The sequence below is a fragment of the Sturnus vulgaris genome, chromosome 3, assembly GCF_052056855.1.
Source record: "Sturnus vulgaris isolate bStuVul1 chromosome 3, bStuVul1.hap1, whole genome shotgun sequence".
Lineage (NCBI taxonomy): Eukaryota > Metazoa > Chordata > Aves > Passeriformes > Sturnidae > Sturnus > Sturnus vulgaris.
This window is the reverse complement of record NC_142245.1, coordinates 110,876,456-110,898,552: the sequence shown is the minus strand read 5'-3', so window position 1 is coordinate 110,898,552 and position 22,097 is coordinate 110,876,456. Positions and strand designations below refer to the sequence as shown.

General features: G+C 41.2%; 1 protein-coding gene across 1 annotated transcript in view; it reads right to left on the bottom strand.

Moving 5' to 3' along the window:
- TFAP2D (transcription factor AP-2 delta) overlaps window positions 1–22,097 on the bottom strand; it is a 48,824-nt gene that overhangs the window by 16,519 nt on the left and 10,208 nt on the right. Inside the window, exons 3-5 of the mRNA XM_014872902.2 lie at window positions 15,674–15,839; window positions 12,619–12,737; window positions 5,137–5,278 (exon numbers count right to left, since the gene is read on the bottom strand). Of these exons, the coding sequence (XP_014728388.1) occupies window positions 5,137–5,278; window positions 12,619–12,737; window positions 15,674–15,839 (427 nt within the window). The remainder of the gene's footprint in view (window positions 1–5,136; window positions 5,279–12,618; window positions 12,738–15,673; window positions 15,840–22,097) is intronic.

Sequence of the window (22,097 nt, the reverse complement as noted above, 5' to 3'; positions counted from 1 at the left end):
ACCATCTGATAACATCCATAGAATTATGCTTCTCTGGTCTCCTAAATCCTGTGTCTTCCTGAGAATAGACCCTGTTGTGGGCTGTCTCCCAGGGCTTGCCCAAAAGATAGTTGGCAAAATTCAATGAGCCATTCTGACATTTTAGTAACATGGACAAGTGCAATCTGATGACTCAGAGTGCCCCGTGGTTTACTTTGTTAGCACAGATGCAACCATTGTGCCTAGGGGCAGTTTCTAATACTAAAGAGCATCTCTGTGGTCCATGATTCCTTTCAGGAGATTCATTGCACACCTGGTCCTAGATAAAATTTGGGTTCTTCATTATCACCTTGTAACTGCTGTCTTTGGGACATGAGTATAATGGAAAAAGTGGGTAAATTCTTTTTTGGTCTTTAGAAGGTCCTTCAGTGCTGAGTTATAAGCAAGAAAACTGTGCTAAGACGGTTTTACCCTTCACTTTATCACAGTGACACAAGCTGGGAACAGAGATCTTGGATAGCTCTCTCTTGACTAAGAGGAGATGCAGAAACCTATTTCCTGCTGTGCTGCTGGACCCCATCCAGGCCTGATTTCTCTAAATTCTTGTCATCTGCATGGACCTAGACACCGACTGCTTGAAAAGACAGCATCACCCCAGCCTTCCAGGCAAAGAGAGGTATTCAGCAGAAATGTATGTAAATGCAGCATACAGTTTTAATGAATCAGGTCCTTAGAGGAAAAACAGTTCCTTTCAACAACTGAAAACAGTCAGTCATTTTGGCTTCTAAACAATCCAGTATCCCCAGTCGGCCCTGTCAGCACTGCTCTTCTCTCCTTCCTCCAACCTCTACTTTCTACCTGTTGAAAAAGTTCATCTCAAAAATTCTTTCATTTTAACAAAGGAAAGTGTCAGAACCAAGTGTGCAATTAAGTTCCCTTCTATCTTCACGTGTCAAAAGTCTATACTGAATGTTGGCAGATTGAAAGAAAAGAAAAAAACTTTTTTATTATACATGAAAACCTGAAAAAGGCAGTAACCTACTTTTATTTCCAGGGGATTTCTGGGCAAAGTGGTGTCTCAGAGCCTCCACTACCAGTAAAATATCACCTAGGGTAGTGACAGGGAGAGGGGTTGGCAGATTTTTGCTGAGCTGGACTGTGATTTTGAAAAAAACAAAGGAAGATGGCTGTGCTGTCCTAGGTGGGCACAGATTAATAAAAATAGTCCTGGTCACTCCTGCATGGGAGACATCTCACGATTTGTGATACATGATCAAATGATCTAGTATATGACCAGAAAAAGGGAAAAAATTCTGTACTGGGTCAAAAAAAGAGCCCATGCAGCCATGATCCCTACCAGTGGCCAAAGCAAATGCCTGGTGTTGAGTACAAGAGTGGGGCAAACCTGGTCCCATTAATCTGATTTATTCAGAGTGTGGCAGAGTTGCCAGGTATCCAAGGACCAGATGCCAGAGAAATGTCATGAGAAGTCTGTGCTGGCTGTAATCAACTCCTTAATAAAGTTATTATTCACAGTATTCAGGTTTGGGTAAATGTGGATGTATCTGTCCCTCTGATCTTATGAAGACCTTGTGCTGTGAAACACTGGGATGTTTCCTGTAGGATGCTGTGCCTCTCCAGCAACTGGAGTTGACACAGCCTTCAGCAGGGCTGCATCTGTCCAGGCTGCAAACTGGTCAGGTTCTGTCCCCTGCTGTAAAACCTTTCAGGCTCTCCCATGCCTCTGCAAGGTGAATTAATGTGTTTGAATACTCTGTAAAACCAGGTCCCACTATTTTTTAAAAATATTTCTACGTGAATTGAATACGTATCCTGAAACGTTTTTACATTACTGGGATTAACAGACCAATATCAGTACCCTTTGGCCAGAATTGTGACAATTAATTCTTTTTTTTGGAGCATCTACTTGGCCAGAATATCATCTGCTCAGTCAAAGGAGGTGAGTGGAAAGAAAGAGAATAGTAGGAGACTGGTTTCTCTCATTGTTTTCAGCTCTTTTCCAGCCTGTTTCACTCCCATCCTGCCATTGCTGACACTTGTGCTCAGCAGTGAACAGTGGCTACACAGCCCAATCATCTCTTCTTCCCATGGCAATTATTAAGTAAAGCTCTCATTCTTCATTGTCTAGTCCATAAATCTGTTAGAACAGACCATGGCATCATCCTGTTGCATCAATTTGTACTTCCCCAGGCAGGTCCTGAGTTTGCAAATGTGAGAGACCATTTCCATGAGGTAGCTTTGGAAGATGAGGCAGTTAAACAAAATGAACATGATTTGTTCCATGATGGACAATGGCCCTGTTTTCATTCTCTGTATTTCTATCAGCATAGCCTCAGACCAGGTAGGGCTGAGCAGGGCAATGAAAAGAGTCACTTAAGCTCAGTTGTGTGAGCTTGTGTTGGCTGTTGGCATCGAAAGCAAAAATTTTTAGCCTTCACTGCCCCGTGGGCCACAGTTCTGTGCATGGCAGCTGGACTGCTTCCACTGAGGGTGAGTGGATTTCTTGATTATAAGGTGTGGATGCCCTTGATGGCAAGGACACCTGGGAGCTCCTACTGGACACTGGAGGCTTCATCACTGTAGACATTTAGGGCTCTGTTTAGTTACTCCCATGCAGACTTGCAATACCCAAGACATCCATAACCACTGGCAGATACAACACAGTAACAAAAAGAGATCTGTGTGGCCCTGGAGCAGCAGCTCATGGCCAAACTGGATAACCCAGTTCAACTCAAATGGCAATAGGTGCCCGTGTTTGGGCAGCTGAATTGAGCCAATGAATTTGGATGTTTAAATCCATAATGGAAATACACCTAGATAGGAAAAAAGGTGGAAATAATTTTACCCTTTCCACTTATTTTTCCTCATCATCTATATTCTAAGAAATTGTGGCAATAACGTTGTTCTTTCCCCTTCTTTTTCTTCAAGACCCCACACATGAACACTTCTGTGGGCTTCTGGCTCTGTCCCACAGTGGACAGCAGCAGCACACACAGGCAGTGGCACTCCAGCTCTTCCCATGGACAAAGCTTGCCACGAGTGACCTTACCACCCGGGAATTTCTGTGTTGGTTTTGGTGGCAGCATAATAATCCCTTTCTTTTTCTGGTGTTATCACTCACAAGCCCATGAGTCAGGGAAGTCGTGGAATTGCTGAAATTGCCAACTCAGAGCTGGTGAGTAGTTGAAGCTCCTGATGATTGTCTAGAGTTCTTTGTATCAGCCAGGTGGAAGCATGGCTGGGAAATGCCATGCTGGTATTGTGATATCATGGACCTGTGTCTCCTGGAACACCTGGGCAGGACCGGGAATCCCTGTTCTCCTGGCAGGCAGGAGAGGGCAGTAGCAACACACACACTGACCCATCTGTCCCTGTTACCAGCACTGACTGCAGCAGGATGTGGCCTTTCTATTACTGACAGACCTCTCTGAGCAATTTCCTGGTGCTTTTAGCTGATAGGACAGGGGGGAAAAGTAATTTTGTTCCTAACAAGTGCTCTATAACAGCCTACAAGCCTGAAATTCGTGGTGGTTAGAGGTAGTGCATGCCCATGATACCTCATCTCAGTAGTGAGGGAGGTTGAGAAAGTAGGTATGGAGTTGTGAGAAAGGGTAGTGAGACTCTCTTGTGCCCCTGAGTGGCACAGCCTTTAGGGACAGGACATAAAAGTGAGCCACCAATTATTACAACCCATGGCTTTGTGATTTTTCACTAGAGCCAGGGAAAAATGGGGAAGATTTGCATCATTTTGGTTGAATTATGTTCTGTAAATGGGACACATCCTCAGCTAGGAGGCAGAATGTTAATGGACTACAGAGCAGAGGGGAGACACAACTTATAGAGAGGAGTTTCTTCTGGCCAACTGGTTTATTCTCATGCCTCTGAAACCCCTTGAGCCCTTAAATGTGGATAGAGGTAAGAATAAGATAATATTTCACTTATATTATTCCTTTTAATGTACAGAGGAATTAGGAATGTGATATATGAGGTCTCTCATTACCTTCACAACCAGAAAATTCCTGCTGATCCACATGGTGATGCTTTTATCACCCCAGGGAACGATCCCAGGCTGGGATTCTTGGGATTCACAAGCATGAGATGTTTGAGTGCATCTCATTTCTGGGTCACTGTCAGGGCAAAGTACTCTGAATACAAGAGGGACACCAAGGCCAGGAATCTTGTCAAAGCAGAAGGACATTGGGATACAAAGGACAATTCTGTGGCTGGTCAGCCCTTTCCCCTAGTACAGGGAAATTCCTCCCTGTTGGATATATCACAGCCTGAAAAGATTTTCAAACACTTCCAGCATGGAGGGGGTGATTTGAGAGCTCGGATTTGTAGTCTCAGCTCTACTTCAGCCTCAAATATGACGCTGCAGTGAGCACAGCAAGACTGTGAATGTGTTGAAGGTTACCCCACACAGTCAGACCACACACCTAGGGCAGGTCTACCCTACTCCACACAGACTATTTATTCCTGTTTCCCATGGCTCATGAAGGCTAATTCCTCCCTCATCAAGGCTAATTAACCTAGTTGAAATGTTATCCTAACATGATGTTACTGCTCCAGGGAGACGAGTGGCTTGTTTAGAGTGAAGTCTGATGCCTCTTTGTGTCTTTAATGTCTTTAGCAAAGCTCCCCTGCTGTTGTACATTGTTCCAGTGCCTTTGACTTCAGGGAACTCTTGCAGTTTGCATCCAGAGAGGATCTGTCCTTCTGCAAACCAGCTCTCCCCCAATAGACTAAAGATAATTATCCCACAGTAACCAGTACTTCAGTAAACGCTCAGATCTCTTGCTCACACACAAACAGGAGACAGTTTCAGTCCCATAGATCTTACCATGTAACAATACCCTCTGTTCTCATCTAAACCAAAGCATCTGGGAAGATGTACGTGCCCCCTCAACCACAGGCAATGAGAGCACAGCCACTAAAACCCCACTGCAGTAAATGAGGTCCCTCTTTCAGCATCCCCGAGGAGGATGGCTCTCAGTCACCAGCAGTCAGTGAGCACTGTTGTGATAGCAGTCACCACAATCCCAGCTCCATACTCCCACTCCTCCCTCCCCCAGCCCACAGATCCAACATGGAGAAGTGACAGACCGATTTCTTTTTTCGCTTCCCCTCCTTCCTTACTTTGTCGCTAGGATCATCTTTTTCCTCGCTGTCTGCTCTTTCTGTTCCATGTGCTGTCTGGCAATGTGCTCTCCTACTGCCTTGGCAGGGAACTCTGTTTCACAGGTGTAGCCGAAATCTCTGGCCAAATGTAGTGCTTCCCCTGCGGTCAGACAAAATGGGTTAGTCATTTTTATAGGTTTGTTATCATCATCATCATCATCATCATCATCATCATCATCATCATCATCATCATCATCATCATCATCATCTTGTTGTTATTATTGTTACAGAATTTATTACACTCTTTAAAATAAACCCCAAACAGTAGCAAGTCACTTCTGTAGACAGTCATTCTCGAGTCAGTCACACATTTCAGCCCAATTGGCCTGTTGGTGTTTAGTGATCAGTTGGTGCCAGGCAGAAGACAGGAGGGATATTCCTCTCAGCAGATGGAAGGATGTCCCTCTCATGAGAAATACTGGCCAAGGCACTTGGCCCTGCCTTGACACTGGTGAGTATTGGGCAGCTGCCCAATTTTGCAAGCCCTGTTCATCATCGATATTCCAGGTATGGAAAAGAGCAGAAAGAAGGAAAGAACAACTTTGAAGAACTGAGTCAGCCTTTTGTGCTTCACTCCTTGTGTCTAATGGAAGAAGAGCCCTCTACCCCAGGGAAGACCCATGGGGATAACACACATTCCAGTATATTTGCTTAGAGGTTAAGCCAACAGTACAAGTGCCTCACACCAGGGAAAAGCAGGGAGAACTCAATAAATAATCCTGTTTCCAAAAGGATTGCTAACAAAATTGGCCAGGCAAAACAAAAAGGGAAGATGGTGAAGAAGATAGTTGCACTGAGCATCTTTCTACCTCACTGCAAAGACTGAACACAAGAATCCAACTCCATGCTGGCTGCCAAATGCCTCTGGAAGGACAGGACCCTCTTCACTGGCTTAGAGAACCCAGAATTCAATTTTAGGGTTTACTGAACACTCTGACCTGCACGCTGTGACTCTGACAACCCCGATGTGGGATTTATCTGATCAAAAGCAGCTGCCTGGATTGTGAACATCTGTGCCTAGGTTAGTGTTTCCCTGGTGGGAAATAGGCATTTCCAGATGACACTTGTTCTCATCTCATTGCAGAAAGAAGAAATAGGTCAGCTACCAGAAGCGTATGTTGAAGCACATCTGCATGAGTGACTAACAGACATGTGCTCCAGAATAGTTTTGGAGTTCAGGAGTTGTGGGTTTTTACTTTACTTTTCCTTCTTTTTCAGAGTTGTGTGTTTGATTGCCATCAGGAAAGTGGCATTGGACTCTGGCTCTTTGAAGTTCAAAAGGCTGATGCTGTCAGGAGGGAAGCAGGACATATAACTCCTCCCTTTGAGAGTATCTGCAGTGGAATGCATCAGATTAAATGTCAATATTGATGTCTGACTTAATACTTTCAAGTCAATGGAGACAAACTAGCACTTGAAGCATGTATCATCCTATACTAGAGGAGAAGGCAGAAGGGAATCAAAGGAATTATGGAGCTAGATTAAGTCTAGATGGAGTGTAGATTGGGTCTAGATTAAGTCTAGATTCGAACTCAGAAAATTCTGCTGACAGCATTGCCTTAGATGAGATTATTCAAGGCTTTCCCAAGCGTAGTCTTGAATTTTTCCAACTATGGAAATTCCACAGCTGCTCTGAGCAACATAATAAAATGTTTAATTATTAATTTAACTTCATTTAATCATTAAATCAAATCATTAAACACCCAGAAGTGCTGACTTTTCCCTGTTTACTGTGATCTGACATGAGAAGGTGCAAATGCAATGAAGGTGGGGAGATGAATCCCATCCTCAGCAAGGCTTGGTTAAGCCAAGGAAGAGGAGAAGTTCCATGGAAACAGTGCTCCTGTGCCAGGGACAGTATGAGGAATAAGAAACTGCACTGACCTCTATTCCAACTTCATTCTCCCCTTTTGAGATATTACTGTCTCCCCTTCTACCACTGGAGTTTTTGTGGAAAAAGACCTTTTGATTCGACAAGAAAATGCTTTACTGTGTGTTTATCTGCCCCACTTTATTCAGGTGCTGACAAAATCCATGCACCACTCCCAGGCAATCTGTTTTCTGATACCAGCCAGCTACAACCTTTGCAGCTGTAATCGATTTTACAGCAAAAATTGAAGATTATAGTCAAAATCATCTGCTTTCTTTGGATTTTTTAAAAACATGATTTCCAATATTGCTAAAAAGAATGAAGATGTTAACAAGCAATCAGCATCTCTGAGCTGAAAGAAGAAACAGTTTCCACTTAGTTTGCAGCTTCTAGACAAATAAAATAATTTTTAGTGATAACAAAATGGATTTCAGTGATAAATTAACAGAGAATCAGAATGGACAGGCATAGAGCTGACTGATTGCTTTGTATTTTGAAACATCTATCCCAGAGTTCTTCATGGGTGAGAAAGGGTACAATTTTAAGCCATAGCTTTTACATTTCTGTAGTTTCAAAATGTCTATTTCAGATATGCTTTTAATCTTCCTTAAATAAAGACTTACAGAATATAAATAAATTTCAGAAGAGCACCAGGTTTTTCTTTTCTACTAAATTCTTTAAAAATACTGGATAGGTTTATCTTCATTCCAGCATGGAAAGAAAATAAAAGTCAAACCCTTTGAAGCTGTCATCAGGTGGAATTGCAATTCTCCAGACAGCTTCACCATGGTCCCAGTCAGTCCCAGTAAAAATACAAGGAATGGAGACAGCAAAGAATTTAAACATTTAGCCGTTGGAAAAGTCTTGGTTTCTTCAAGAGAGCAGAATTTTTTTGTGTTGAAATGTAGGCATTCATTTAACGTGATCAACTACTAAGTGACTGAAATGTGAATGTTTCCACTTACTGCTAGAAAAAAAAAGGGAATGAAAATGTGAATTGTCATTCAAATTTATATCTACAAAGATGGTTTATCTTATTTGCTACAGCTGAGAAAATATACTAAACTGTTCTGATGATCTGAGAAAATTATTCAAAAGTATAAAACCCGTCTGGAGCTGGCATTGTGATTGTGATATAAAATCATTTGAGCAAAAAGAAACAAAATTACTTATCTCTTCACGGATATAGATTGGTAAAAATATAGATACAAATGTAATTACTGTTTTTAATGAAATAACAATTAAAATACTTTAAATTTAAATTGAAAATATTTTTTGCTGGAAATGGAAAGCTCATGTATGCTTCAAATGCATGTTAGAGCTATGCATATTTATTCATATAAGCATGCATATCCTATAAGGAGAAGGCATCCTGAATTATAACTACACATTTTAAGTTAAAATAAAAATTTGGACTTGAGAACACTCTGCAGAGCATGATTTCTCCTATCTCACTGTTGAGCAAAGATGCAATTTTAAACCAGGACCAAATGATGACTTAATATTTACAAGTGTACTATGATATGTTTTGGGTTTTGTTTTTTTTGTGAATAGGTGTCCCTTTGATTACTGTTCAGTAGGATTAAGTCTGCTTGGTGGGGGAAAGTCGTTTACAGAAAATGTCACAGAATATGTTCTTTCTTTTTTTCTACAGCATAATTTGGATAAACATTTACTTTGGGAGAAAATGTGTAAATATCAGAAATGTGAATGAACTGATTTTTTTCCTTTTATCTAAGATTTCCCATCTTCTGCTTAATTGTTATTTACATCAGAGTAGGAATCAAGATGAAGGTAGAAACCACTAAAATCCCTGACTTGTATGGATTGTTGTCTTCTTTCTATCTAAATCCAACCTAAAATCAAATTTCCCCCCGTGTGATACCCCCATCTCTTTCCTCCTGCCGAGGTAAAGAGCAGATATTGGGAATCTCGGGTTTTCCTCAAACCCAGAGCACGGCTCTGCAGCTCCCGGCAGCGCTGCCTCTCTGCAACCTGACAACTGACCGGAGAGCTGGGCACGATGGAAAAGGACAGCTGCTGGAGCAGAGCTGGCAGAGACTGCTCGGTGGGGAGAGCAGCCTGTACCTCGAAAGGTTTCTGTGGGCAGGTGCAAGGAGCAGTGTGGGGGTCCCTGGGGGCCAGCAAGAGTGAGAGCTGCTCCTATGCGGAGTGAAGGCAGGAGCTGTGTCCCCAGCAGAGGGATGCTCAGCATCTCAACCTCCCACTCTGCCCTCGGCTGTGCCTCCTCCGGATGCTCTACCCAGCAGAAATGGTACCCGGGGGGGAGGAGGGACGGGCGGGAGGTGGAAGGAAAGTTTGTGCTATTTGTGGGGTGAGAAGGGAGGAGGAACAAGTGGAAGGATATTTAAACAAAGGCTGGTGGGGGAGAAGTGTGATAGTTGAGAGCACGATGAAAAAAGAAACCGCTGACCTATTTTTCTCAAGAGTTTTGGTCCCCAAATGATGAATGTCATTAATTCTATGTCTAGGAAATTTAGTGTCTAAATCGGGTTTGACAGGAAAACAAACTCTATAGAATTTTTTGTTAGTTTTTATTTATTTTTTTTATCTGATGGTTTAAAAATCATTCACGCTTTTACCTGCATCTGCAATCACATTAATGTTTTGTAAATGACCCATTCAAACAGAAGGGGACATCTCCCCTCTTTTCACATCCTTCCTTGCTCCCACTGGAGAAGGTCTTGACTCTTTGGAGCCCACAGTAAAGCTTAGCCTTGGAAATACCAGTATTTATTCAAGGAGCCTTTATTTTACAGCTAATATGTAGGAATTTTCCTTTTGGAGCTCGTAAGAAAAATGACCTTTCCCTCCATCTAGTCCTGGCACTAGAGGGCATCCCTCGCCTGCAGGTTACACAGAGATGTGTCCCCAAACTGCTCAGGAGAGCCCTGCAACACTGACTTCATTCTCCCTGTCTGCCTCTCCACTCGTTGTGCTGATTTATGTGGAAGACAAAGAGAACAGAACCGATCTGTCAAACAATTCCATCCAAAGACTCTAAAGATGCCACCTGATCAAGCCAACAGTAAACATCCTGCAGCAAAGCAGAACTCCAGAAGAAGAAACTTTGCAAGAAACAGGAGGCCATAGAATAATTTTCATAAAATCTGGCCCTTCATATGACAGCCACAGCCCAGAAATAAATTGCAGGTTGTCCTTGAGATTAACAGACTCCCCAAAACTTAATGATTTCAGTATGTTTTAGAGGAAAAGAAGTATTAGTCATGTCACAGATTTTTGATTTGGTTTTGGTCAATAACCACAATAATCATGCTACTAATTTTGCCTTATCTTCCATCACATAGATATTCAAGAAGTTGGGCATGCTTTTACTTAAAGAGATATTGAAACCTCAATATATTGAAGACTGTGAGGACCTTTAGTGATAACAAATTTAGAACCATCTAAAGAAGTCAAGGGTGACATAATCCTGGGTTGTTAGGAGAGGTACACAGAGTGTACCTGATATTTTAGAGATTTAATAAAACCAACAAATTTTTATTATTTCAATTTCTGTATTTTTTTTCACACAGAAAAAGCTCATGTTGCTTTCTGTCTGGATTCTCTAAACCCCAGAATAAGCCTGTGTCCTTCCATTCCTGCCTCCTCCAGCACAGGAGCCATTGAAGGATGGTTTTCCTTGAAGAAATTTAACTGTAAGTTAGTTCAACCTGGAAGGGATATCTGAATGTCCAAAGTGAGAGCAGCTTATACCACCAAGAATTCAGTGAGCACTGCCAAGTTTGACCCAGAATTGGTTACACAGACAGGAAATGACCTTCACTTAGTTTTCTGTTGGAATGTTAACATGGTGGTGCCATTCTCAAAAATTCCATTGGATAATATCCATTATTATCATACCTAGGCAAAAAAGTCTCTGCAAAAGACAGCTCAGGCACATCAGTGTTTGTCTTTAGGACTCACACCATGAACAGAAGCAACACCATAGGCTTGATACCAGGTTTGCTCCAGGCTTTGAATAAAGGGCAGGGAGGTGGGAACAGCTCCATTCCTGGGAGCAGGAATCTAACCCTGACTTACAGTAAAGGTACTCAGCCACCAACCTCAGGGCTGCAGTTGTCAGACAGGTACCTCCCTCTCAGTCCCTTCTGATGAATGAATAACTGGCCACATAGAATCCCAGAATCATGGAATGGTCTGGGTTGGAAGAAACCTTGAAGATCATCCACCCCCACACCCTGCCATGGGCAGGGACACCTTCCACTGTCCCAGGTTTCTCCAAGCCCCATCCACCCTGGCCTTGGACACTTCCAGGGATCCAGGGGCAGCCACAGCTTCTCTGGGCACCCTGTGCCAGGGTCTCAGCACCCTCACAGGGAAGAATTTCTTCATAATTTCATCTTTCAGCTTAAAGCCATTGCTCTGTTTACTAATAACCCAGCTGTGTTTATTCTTCCCTGACCCGAGATTCCTGAAGGTGGGAACAATCCTTGCTCCTCTAACTTGGTCCCTTTTCCAAGACTGTAACTCCATGAAAGCTTTCTTGTGCAGGCAGGTGTGATATGGACACACCTGTATTTCAGAGCAGCCCCACTCAGTGAGCCCTGAAAATCTCAGTCCCTTGTCACACATGCTGAAAACCTCCAGTGTTGAGGATTCAATGCTACTTCTGCCTTGAAGAGTCTCCATTCTTTGAGATAATAAAAACCTCACAAAGTCCTGTGGAAGCTCTTCTAATTGCTTTGAGCAGAAAGATTGGCCTGAGGTGTCTTCCAGCCTCAATCCTTCTGTAATTCTGTGGTAATATGTGCTGGGACCTCAGCCTACTTGCCTGGATCTGTATGGACCTTTCAGGCTATGATTGTAGAAGGTATTGACCTTTAGGATGAGCTGAGTTCTCTCAGCATCAAGGAGGAAGGATCTGAAATTCCCAGAGCTGCTACTCGCAGCCAGACAACAAACTGGGTACTTAGTGGATTCACCCAGAACAGAAGAGATGCAGGTAGAGTTTCTTCCCTTTGCCTGAGGGGTTTGAACCTGCATCTCCCAACTGAAGGTTTGAAGAGCCTGGCAGTATTTGGAGAATGATATTTAAACAACAAATAAAGGCCAAGAAAGTATCTCCTGAGCCTGTCTAGATATTATCTGAAAACAGATTTCATTCATTTATGTGTGTGGGGAAAAAGCTTGTCTAAATATTATGCTTTCTTATGGGAGAAAAAAAATATCATCACATTTTTGGGCCAGCTCCAGGAAATTCACAAGTTAAAAAAAAAAAAAAGTAGGATAAACAAACCTACTTATAGAGTTGGTATAAAACATTCATCTCTCTCACAAGAACACTCAGATGATCGATTGTAAGCATAAATCAATGCTGAGGAAACTGCAGGACCAAGACACTTGCTGGGAGCCAAGACATCTCAGAATAAACTTCCACTTTGCCACTCGCTCTGTCTGTGTGACTTTAGGCAAGTCAGGTCTCTTTATACAAAATACAGAGTATGGAATTTAACCCTATAGCTGGAAAGGGTTGCATGCTGTGAAACATTGAAATTATGGTTCTATTGCAATATCAGAGACTCTACCTTCTACCAGGGAAGTCAGGAGTGTGACATTTGCTGCTTTTCTTCTTCCTGCAGGCAAATTCAGTCCAAGTCTGTCTAATTTTTCTCGCAAGCACCGTCCTCCGTTCTTGGATTTTGCTCTGTCATGAGAGAACAGCAGGAAAGAGAAACTTGTCATTATTCTGCACCATTCCCTCATGTTAATACAGGCCTAGAAATTGTACATACTTCTTTGACAAATATGTGGGGTAATGCCTGCAGTAGTGACATCAATGGGAAATATTTCAGAGCTGTATTCTAAATGTCCTGCTTGCTCTAGGTGGTTCTTTAACATTGGTTCCTTGGCAGAGGCAGAGATTTAAATGCCTGTCATGGGGGCATCAGATCTTCAGGCAGCTTTCCACCTAGTGGAGCCCAGTGTCCTGATTTGGGCATGGCACCTGGGATTACAGTGACTAAATATAAATATTGACAGTGGAAACACTTATATCTGATTTTTATCAGGCTCTAAAGACAAATTAGAGGGAAACATGACCTTCTAGAATTAGATTAAACAGATATCCACAATGAGTGAACTTTACTCATCTGGCTTGTCTGGCTAATAAAGGAAGCCAGATAGCTACTTAAATGTAGATGTCTATGTGGAACCCAGCTCTAACTGTCCCTCTATAATTTATGTGGACACCTGGGTACTCAGAAATGTTGTCTACAAAGCCCAAAACTCACAAGTAAGAAGGCCAAGGCAATAGGAAATGCTGAAGTTAAAATCTCAGCCATCATTGGTTATCTGTGCCCCTGTGACAAACACCTACATCCCTTTGTGCTCACAGAATGGGTCCTGGTGTGTCCCAGCTGCTTTTCTGCAGCACCTCAGTGTTTGAAGCATTTGAGACAAATCCACTTATGCAGCAGATCTAGGTTCAAATTCTCCCTCAGCCTGAGGGAATTTTAACCTGTATCTTTCAAACAGATGCAGCAGCCAGCTGACAGTAAATAACTTATATTAAAATGGTGAAACAATTAATAAAACAGTGATCGGAACCCTGATATCTCCCATCTCAAATGAATGACCTGTCCATTAATTAGATAAGAGTCTACACCTTTGCTTTTTGTACAAGTAATACATAATTAACCCCAAATGAGATTGAGGGGCCCTCAGCTTAGAAAAAGATAATCACTGAGTAGTAAAAATAATTAACTAAATATTTTGTGGTTCATATTCGAGTTCCTTTAGGCAGAGGAAAGAACCAAACATGGAACATCACCATTTGGATGTCTGTTTTTATGCATTAAAAAATACCACAACTTTGGCCACATTGTTTGTCAGGAAATATCTTCTGAAAAGAGATTTTTCTTTATTCAGAAGAACAGTTTTTTTCCCAAAGCAAGCTATTTGGGAAAATAGGTAACCAGTGACTGCTGACAGGATGCAAAAACAAGCCTTCAAGGTCTCTGGCAAACAATCACTGAGATTTTGTTTTCCTACATCTTTCCTGGTCAAATACAGAATGTTTGTGCCTATTCTCTAGCTGTGAAACCCTCAGTTATAAACTGACCAAATCTTGAAATCAAATTGCTCTCACCGATTCCTAAAACAGAATTAGCATGTGCAAACTGCAGACAGGGAGGAGTCCCTGGCTTTTGCAAACTTCTGAACCATGCCCAGAGTTAATTTGGGAGAGGAGATATTTAGTCGGGGTCAAAAACCTGTTATTTAGTCTGGGTCAAAAACCTGTGGGGATCATTCAAGCATTTTAACAGAGAAGTGAGCCCCCACATTCAAGTCGATGCCCTTGAATCCATAATAGCTTGCACTGTATTGATGAAATCTGCAGCATGAGTATTTAAAATGAAAATTAACTGAAGGTTTCTCCAGGATGAAGCAAATAGAGGAGAAAATTTTGGTGGATGATGATTTTGGATTTTGATGCCCACAGAGGCAGTTAAATGGAACTTATACCTTGACAACAACTTATGGTGTAGAGTCATTATTCTCCAAGATGTCTCGAGTCAGCTCTGGAGTGCCTGCATGTCTCAGGCTGGTTAAAATGACTTTCAGTATCAGCACGAGGATCAGTGTGGCCGTTAGTGCCAGCAGTGAAATCGCCCATGACTTTCCAGCTAGTTTTGATCAAAGGGTGTTCAAGCAGCTGGTGCCATCTGAGCTGACGCCTCGGGGACACCGTGACTTAGATGTGCCTGCCTGAATTACAGCTCCCTCCTAGTTTTCCTCTTGCAACGTGAGGCACAGTCTGCTCCTATCCTTCTTTCTGCTCCTGCTCTCTGCAGGTGTCTGCTCTGGTCAGTGAAGGGTCAGAGGCAAAACTTTACCTAAATATTCACTTCTCCCCTAGTATCTCACAACAAGAAAAGTAAAAACAGCTTATTCCATCTTTTTTGTGCTCAGAAAAGCATGCAGAGAAAGGAAGAAAAAGGCATCCCTACACCTCGGTGTTTTATTCTTTTGTTGAGTGAGGGCTGTAACTATTGTAAAACAATTCTCTTTCAGATAGTTTCTCAGCAAGAATTTAGATTTGTATCTCTGTTGTGGGAAATAGAAAAGGTATAAAACTCAGAAAACTGTGTGGAAGCAAATCTCAGGATGGAGAAATGTAAGAATGCTGAAGATTCAAGGACAAGAAACAATAAGGCTATGAGCCATGTAGAGATAGGCCCTAGGAAAATATGCTGCGCAAGATAGTAGAAATATGTAAGCTTAATAATGAAGTTTTATCCATTATTTTAAGCTATTACAAGCCAGCATTTTCCACACATTGAATTTCCTTTTGTTTTTTCTCAAAACAAGTCCAAGCAACATCTCTCCGTGTCTGATGAGTAATTGAACAGAGGAAGCAAGTAAAAAATCAGTTTGATGAAAAATGTAGACCTGCTAATTTACTGGAAATTCCCCAGTGTTCCCTCCCGATCCATCCTTTTCTGTTCACCCCAAGTATGACCACCTATCCAAGCAGGGGGAAAGAATAAAGCATATCTGTTGAAAATAAAAATAAATAAATAAATAAATAAATAAATTTACAGCATTGTCTAGGAGCTGTTATCCTCACCTTTAACTTACCTTCTCAAAATCCCTCCGAGGAGGGAAGCATTGAGGCACTCTGGTGGTGAAAGGCGCCTCTTCACCTCTGCAATGGTCACTTTGTACTTGGAAGTGGAGCTGAGCAGAGACAAGCGACCAGGAACGGAGCAGAACAGGTCCGTGGGGTTCACAACACAGGTGCCACCTACAAAAAAAAAAAAAAGGAAATATTAAAGTGAGGGAAACCTGCTCTTCTCTGTTTTGACAAACTCAACCATGAAGAGTTCTGTGGTTCTCTTGTGGTTGGTTTTGTTTGGGTTTGGTTTTTCTAAGGGTGTGTGTGGTTTGGCTTTCTATAATATTGTTGTTTTGAGAAAAATGAATGTGTTGGGATTTCAGTGTGGGAACAGTGAATTATTAGATCTCAAAAGCTTTACAGCCAAAATACCTTGTTATGGTTATTTGATATAATTTGATTTCATGCTCTGAAAAAATTACTAATTATCACTAAGGTCTCTCCAATCTAGTATTATTTAAAAAAAAGAAGATTGAACCCTCACTCACAATTAAAAAGAAACACAGTTTGTGAAAATATTAAGGCATTGGTTCTAATGTGAAATGTTAAATTTAACTCTCACAGCTGTATTTAGGATTACAAAGATGCAAGAACACTATGGGTTTGCAGTGATTTCTAGCAAGAACAGCTTTACACACCTTTGAACTCATAAATTCCTTCCAAAGTTAGGTCAAATCCTCAGCCAATATTAACGATTGAAATCTATTGAGTTACATCAGTTTATCTCAGGTTAGCTCTGCAATTGTTTATTTCTTGAGAGTGGCAATTACTTGGCCTGGATCTAAAACTGCTGAATGATCACCAAATCTTTCAGTCAAGACTGTGATCAATAACTCCTCAGGCAAAACTGAGCTTTTAACTTAAAGTTAATATGAGAGAAAAAGAGAGAAAACTTTCTCTGCAACCGATCCAAGAGAGTAGAACAAACTCCCAGGAAAAAAAAGAAATAATCTTAAGGACTTACACATATTATCACCAAGCACAAAACACTTTTCTTTGACCTGCCTTCTCCAACCTGACTACAACAAAAAAAAAATTCTGTGTAAGAAATGAATCTTAGTACTGCATGCACAATTATTCCCTGGGGGAAAGATGAGAAAAAAAAGAATGAGCTGCATATGACAGTGATTCAAAATATCATAAAATTCAGTGCACTACTAGAAGGAGTTCAGATGGTTTATGTGAGGATGATGACATGAAGACCTTCTTAGAGCAGAATTAATCTGTGCTCATCACTCATGCTTAAAGGAAACATACTGTATCTTTTAAGATACCTTGATAGTTTGTTTTTTCCTGTGAACACCTTAATCTTTTTTAACTACAAAAGCTCACTTTGCTGCACTTAAAAATTTTAGCTTCTAATCTAAATTCTATAATGAGAATAGACTAGAGTAGAATAGAATAGAATAGAATAGAATAGAATAGAATAGAATAGAATAGAATAGAATAGAATGTCAATTAAAAGCTCACTTTAGGCAAGATCCTACAGCTTTTTCTTTATCAACTTACATGTGCAGCCCTCTTAAAATTAAGGTGACTCTGTTCCATTTCTCACAGAGACAGACTGAAGGATGAACCTTCATTAAATGCAGACTATTCCTTGCTTACATAAGGCAAACAGAATTTCTTTCCAAATATTTCAGCTCTTGAAGGTATATTTAAACATTTGTGCTGACAGCAACACCAGAAAAGAACATCTCTTGGTATCAATCCCAGATGGGTGAGATCCTGACTCAATTCAGCAGGGTATTTTATGACTTCTAATTATGTTCCAGGGCAGATATTAGTGTCCACTTCTTAGACAGGATATAGAGACAATTCGTGCATCACCAAAATATAGGCACATCAAGGGCACTGATGCACATTTTTACACAGCTCAAAGCTACAATTAATGAGCTCGTATGCTCAAACACAGAAATCTGGCGCCACATGCCTGAAATAATTTTGGGTCTGTGTTGTTTTGGTGTGTTTGGGTTTTCTTTGGTGGATTTTCTTTTCTTTTTTTTTTTTTTTTTTTTCCTCAGAAACCTGTAAATATTTTCAAGCAACGTTTTCAAACTTCTGGTCTGTCAGGTACATTTGTGAAGAGCGTTCACACTGAGTAGATCTGTTTGTTTGGCATCTGCCACACAATGCACATACACACGTGTATATATATATACGTGTCAAGAAAACAGTAGCACTGTGTACATATTTATTTACTTCAATGAGTCTCTAGATTCTATAACGAGTGAGACTGTACTGAAATCAGTGTCATATTAAAGTTCATCTTCTTGCCAGGTTAAGCCAGTATGTGCACCCTTTATGCCAGATAAATAATTGTTCCTTTAATCCAAAAACCTGTTCCCCTGCAGCTGCTCCTACCCTAAGCAGAATTTACTGGAACACTTCTTATTACTATTTAGTAGAAAGTTGCTTACAGTCTGAAATATTTTAAAATATCATGCCTAAGCAACATGATCTAAACCAAAGCAATTCCAGGTAAGCCAGGTACAGTTAAAAGTAAAAGAAATCAGCAAGTCTAGGTCATTTGCTTTCCAGAAACATGGGGAACAAGAAGCAAATTACAAGAAGGTAAAATCTATTGCACATAATTATTTCACTCTATTAATTATTCATTGACACAGCAACAGAGAGCAGTGTGGTGCTTTCCAGATGAAGATATGTCTTTGTCACAAACTGTGTGCATTTTTGAAGGCATGAATTTCCTACCACAAACACCACCTTGGAGAGGAGATGGATGAAGTCCTGGCCTTTGCACCACGTGGTAAACAGAAAAAGGCATAGAGGGCTGCTGGAAAGAGAGGAGAAAGGAGAAGGGCAGCCACACAGGAAGATGAAGGATTAGGTTTCTTGTCAAACACATGCTTCAGAATATTCCTTCCTTCCTTCTGATCATGTGTTAGAGTAGATAAATGATTTTGCAACACTGCTTAACATGAAGATCACAAGATATGTTTTAAGGTGAACTAAACAGGAGTGGCAACAATCAGCTTTTTTACCCGTCAACACAGTAACACTGTAGGTGCTGCTGGAAAAGTCAATCCTCACTTAATTGTTGAACCAAACTTGTCATAACAGAGTATTTGAGAGGTGGGATGCTAAGATACCAGCAGATGAAGCAGAAATAATGCCTCAAAAAACAGAGCAGAAATAATGTTTTTTGTAAATCTGGTGATTCAGCCTGGAGATCCCTATTCTTCTCAGCAGTTTTTACTGGCTTTGGAAATCTTTACAGACTAACTTCTGGTGCCAGGACACATAAAACCCCCTCAGCTCATCAAGTGAAGAGACCCTCATGCAGGAACAGCAAAGTAATGTGCCCACAAGTGTTCCTGAAGAAGGGAAAGCTGTGGTCCCTGACTCGTTGTCCATGACATTCATCCGACAGCAAAGACAGAAAAAGGAAAAGGGGAGCAGGCAGGCAGTGAGATAACTGGTGGGATCATCCAGCTGTTTGCCTCAGCGATTTTGTGCTCTGAGCACCAAGTGAAATGGGCCTGTGAGTGTTAAGCAGACTCTTTTTAGGACAACTGTTTATTCCCAAAGGGAAGTGATTACATGGTCTGATCTGACTTCATCTGTTGCCATAAGATACTACTTTGGAGATGACTGTAAATCGTGATGGTTGTGCTCTTACAGCCACAGAGGTCTGGAAACAGGCAGGACAAGATTTAGGGCAAAGGGAGAATTATTCAGTGTCTATTGCAACTGATAGATTAGGGAAAAAAATAAAGAAGGGAAGATTTCAGGCACTCAATCCCTTCTTTCAGGCTTCTCCCTCATCCAATTCCACTCAATTATTTCTTTATTCATGACAGAGTTTTAGCCTCTGATCTGTCATCTTCATGTGGATTTTAATAAATACAATTGATCACAAGATAAAAATGGGTGGGAAATAGAGATGCTTTGTGCAGCTGACCTCATCTAGGTGAGAGAGCAAGGGCCCAAAACTGCTGTGTACTGAATCCTCAGATCACCTCAAGAGATTAAATATAACCTGATGTATTTAAAGATGTTCCTGCTCCTTGCAAAGGGTTAGACTAGATGACCTTTAAAGGTCTTTTCCAACACAAAATATTCTATGATTCTAATCTATGATTACTTTCAAGTGGCCTGAGGAAGGGGAATGACAAAATACTAAGTTTTTATTAGTTTACTTTGGGGACCCAATCCTTTTCCTCCTGACTGACTGGTTCATGCTCAACACAGTGTCCTCCTTCATGAGAACTGTGCTTTTGCTTTGTTTCCTAAGCCTAGAACAAACAAAATTTAGGCTATATGATACTGGAAAAGGTAGTCAGAGCAAACATTGAGAGAGTATTTTCCCTCTACTACTTCTGTCTCTGCATCAAATAGCACACATCTGTACAAAATGCCAACACGAGCTGATGATGGGTTGTGGGGATGACAGCAGGGAGAACAGAGCCATGCTCTAACCCACCCATCTCGTCAACACAATGAAAATCCCAATAATGCACATAGTGAGGAGAGCTGGGTCTGTTTTGGTTGCAGGTTCCCTTTGTACAGATGAAGAGAACAATAGGGTGGCTGGAGTGTGGTGGTTTATTCTGATTTAGTTACTTGGGCACCTGCTGAAATGCAAGGCTCCCTTACACCATCAGAGTAAAATATTTGTGCATCCTTTCATTGATAAAACGAATATTCTGAAATATTTTTTATACTTTTCATTAGCAGCGTTTTTGTTTTATCAGGAATGAGAGAGACAAATATCCATCGATGTCACTAGATGGTTTTTACACTTTAAATACATTTTTTAAAAAATATGTGTGTCTATAATTTTGTGCATCCTTACACTCTGCAAGGTAATTTTTTATTTGTTAATTGTAACAGCCACAATATGATGAGTGTTTTTTATTCATTCAATAAAACATAGTTCCTTTCTCCAAGACATTCACCTGCAAATGTCATGCACCTATGTAAGGAAACATCATAATACACTGGTGACAACAGTGCAGAAGTGCTGTTTATTTTGTTTTTCAGGATACAGACACTTGTGTACTTGTGTACATTATTAAGTATAAGCATGCCTGAATGTCAACAGATTGATCTTATATAAAATATTAATAGCATGCTATGCTTTTTATTAGTCTATTATTTATATCTACACGTGCTGTTTGTGGGAGTCTCCAGCTTATAGTTTATTTTCTGTCCTGTGCTGAAATTCTGGCAAGTTTAGAGTATGTTACAAAATGAAGACATAAGAATCTGCCTCTCCTTAGTTTTTTCCCTTATCATACATGAAGCCAGCAGTTACCAGTACAGATTTTGTCAGTACTGTTTAACCCCATTTTCAGTTTCAAAAGGTCTATAAGCAATTCAAAATGTTCTCCAAATTATCCTCACATGACCCATTCATTAATATCAGCAGCTAAATATTTAAAACGATAAAACTAATCTACATTTGTCAGGAAAAATAGAAAGTACTGTTTTGGTTTTGAGGTTTTTTTCTCCCATTTATTCTTTTGGTCTCATTTAAGTTAACAAACTTTGCATCACGTTGGTAGCCACATAAAGCCAGCTCACACCACGAATAGAAACAATTCCGAGATGTCCCTCACTACAACATTCATACCAAGAAAACAAAGACATGCCTGCATGCACAGAACAGGAGGAATTTTTAAATATAAACCAAGAGATTCAGTAAGAGTGAGGGTATCCCCAGCAGTTTCTAAGACCAACCTCTTACCCACACTACGTTTTAAAAGATATTAAGAGCTGTAAGAGTTTCAAGTGTAAACAAGGTTAAAAAATGGCTTGGGAGAAGCAAGGTGGAAAACAGAATAATACGAATAAGTGGGTTTGATACAGGAAACCAACTTTAAAGATTGTATGAACATGTAAAAATATCTCCTGCCCCCAGGACCAGCCCTCCTTTATCAAGGTATATCAGCACTGACACAAGAGAACTTCTGCAGCTCCCGGGCTGAAGGGTAAGATCCAAACCATACCCAAAAGAAAAGACACCTGCTTCATTCCCCTTCCCATAAACAAGGGAAATGGATCTTCCCAATGCCTCTCCAGGTGACCTCTGTGTCACTGGCTTGGGAAAGTTGCTGAGTGCTGCTGGAGAGTGTCTGTGACCCTGTGCTGGTTCCTGCAGGACAAAGCCTTCGGCAGGCTGTGTGTGGCGTGGGCTGCGTGTGTGTGAAGGTGTGGAAAGGTTTGGGGCTCCAAGTGCCCCATGAGCGGGGCAGAGCGAGGGATGCTGGCAGGGGAACGTGTCCCAGGAGCCACTGGCTGGCTGTGTGTGTCCCGCGTGTGTTGTGTGTTTGTTGTGTGCCCTCTTGTCGTGTGCTCCTACACACTTCACTCCCGGCGAGTGTGCCTGAGTTGATGGGATTCCAGGGGCAGCTCTGCACGGTG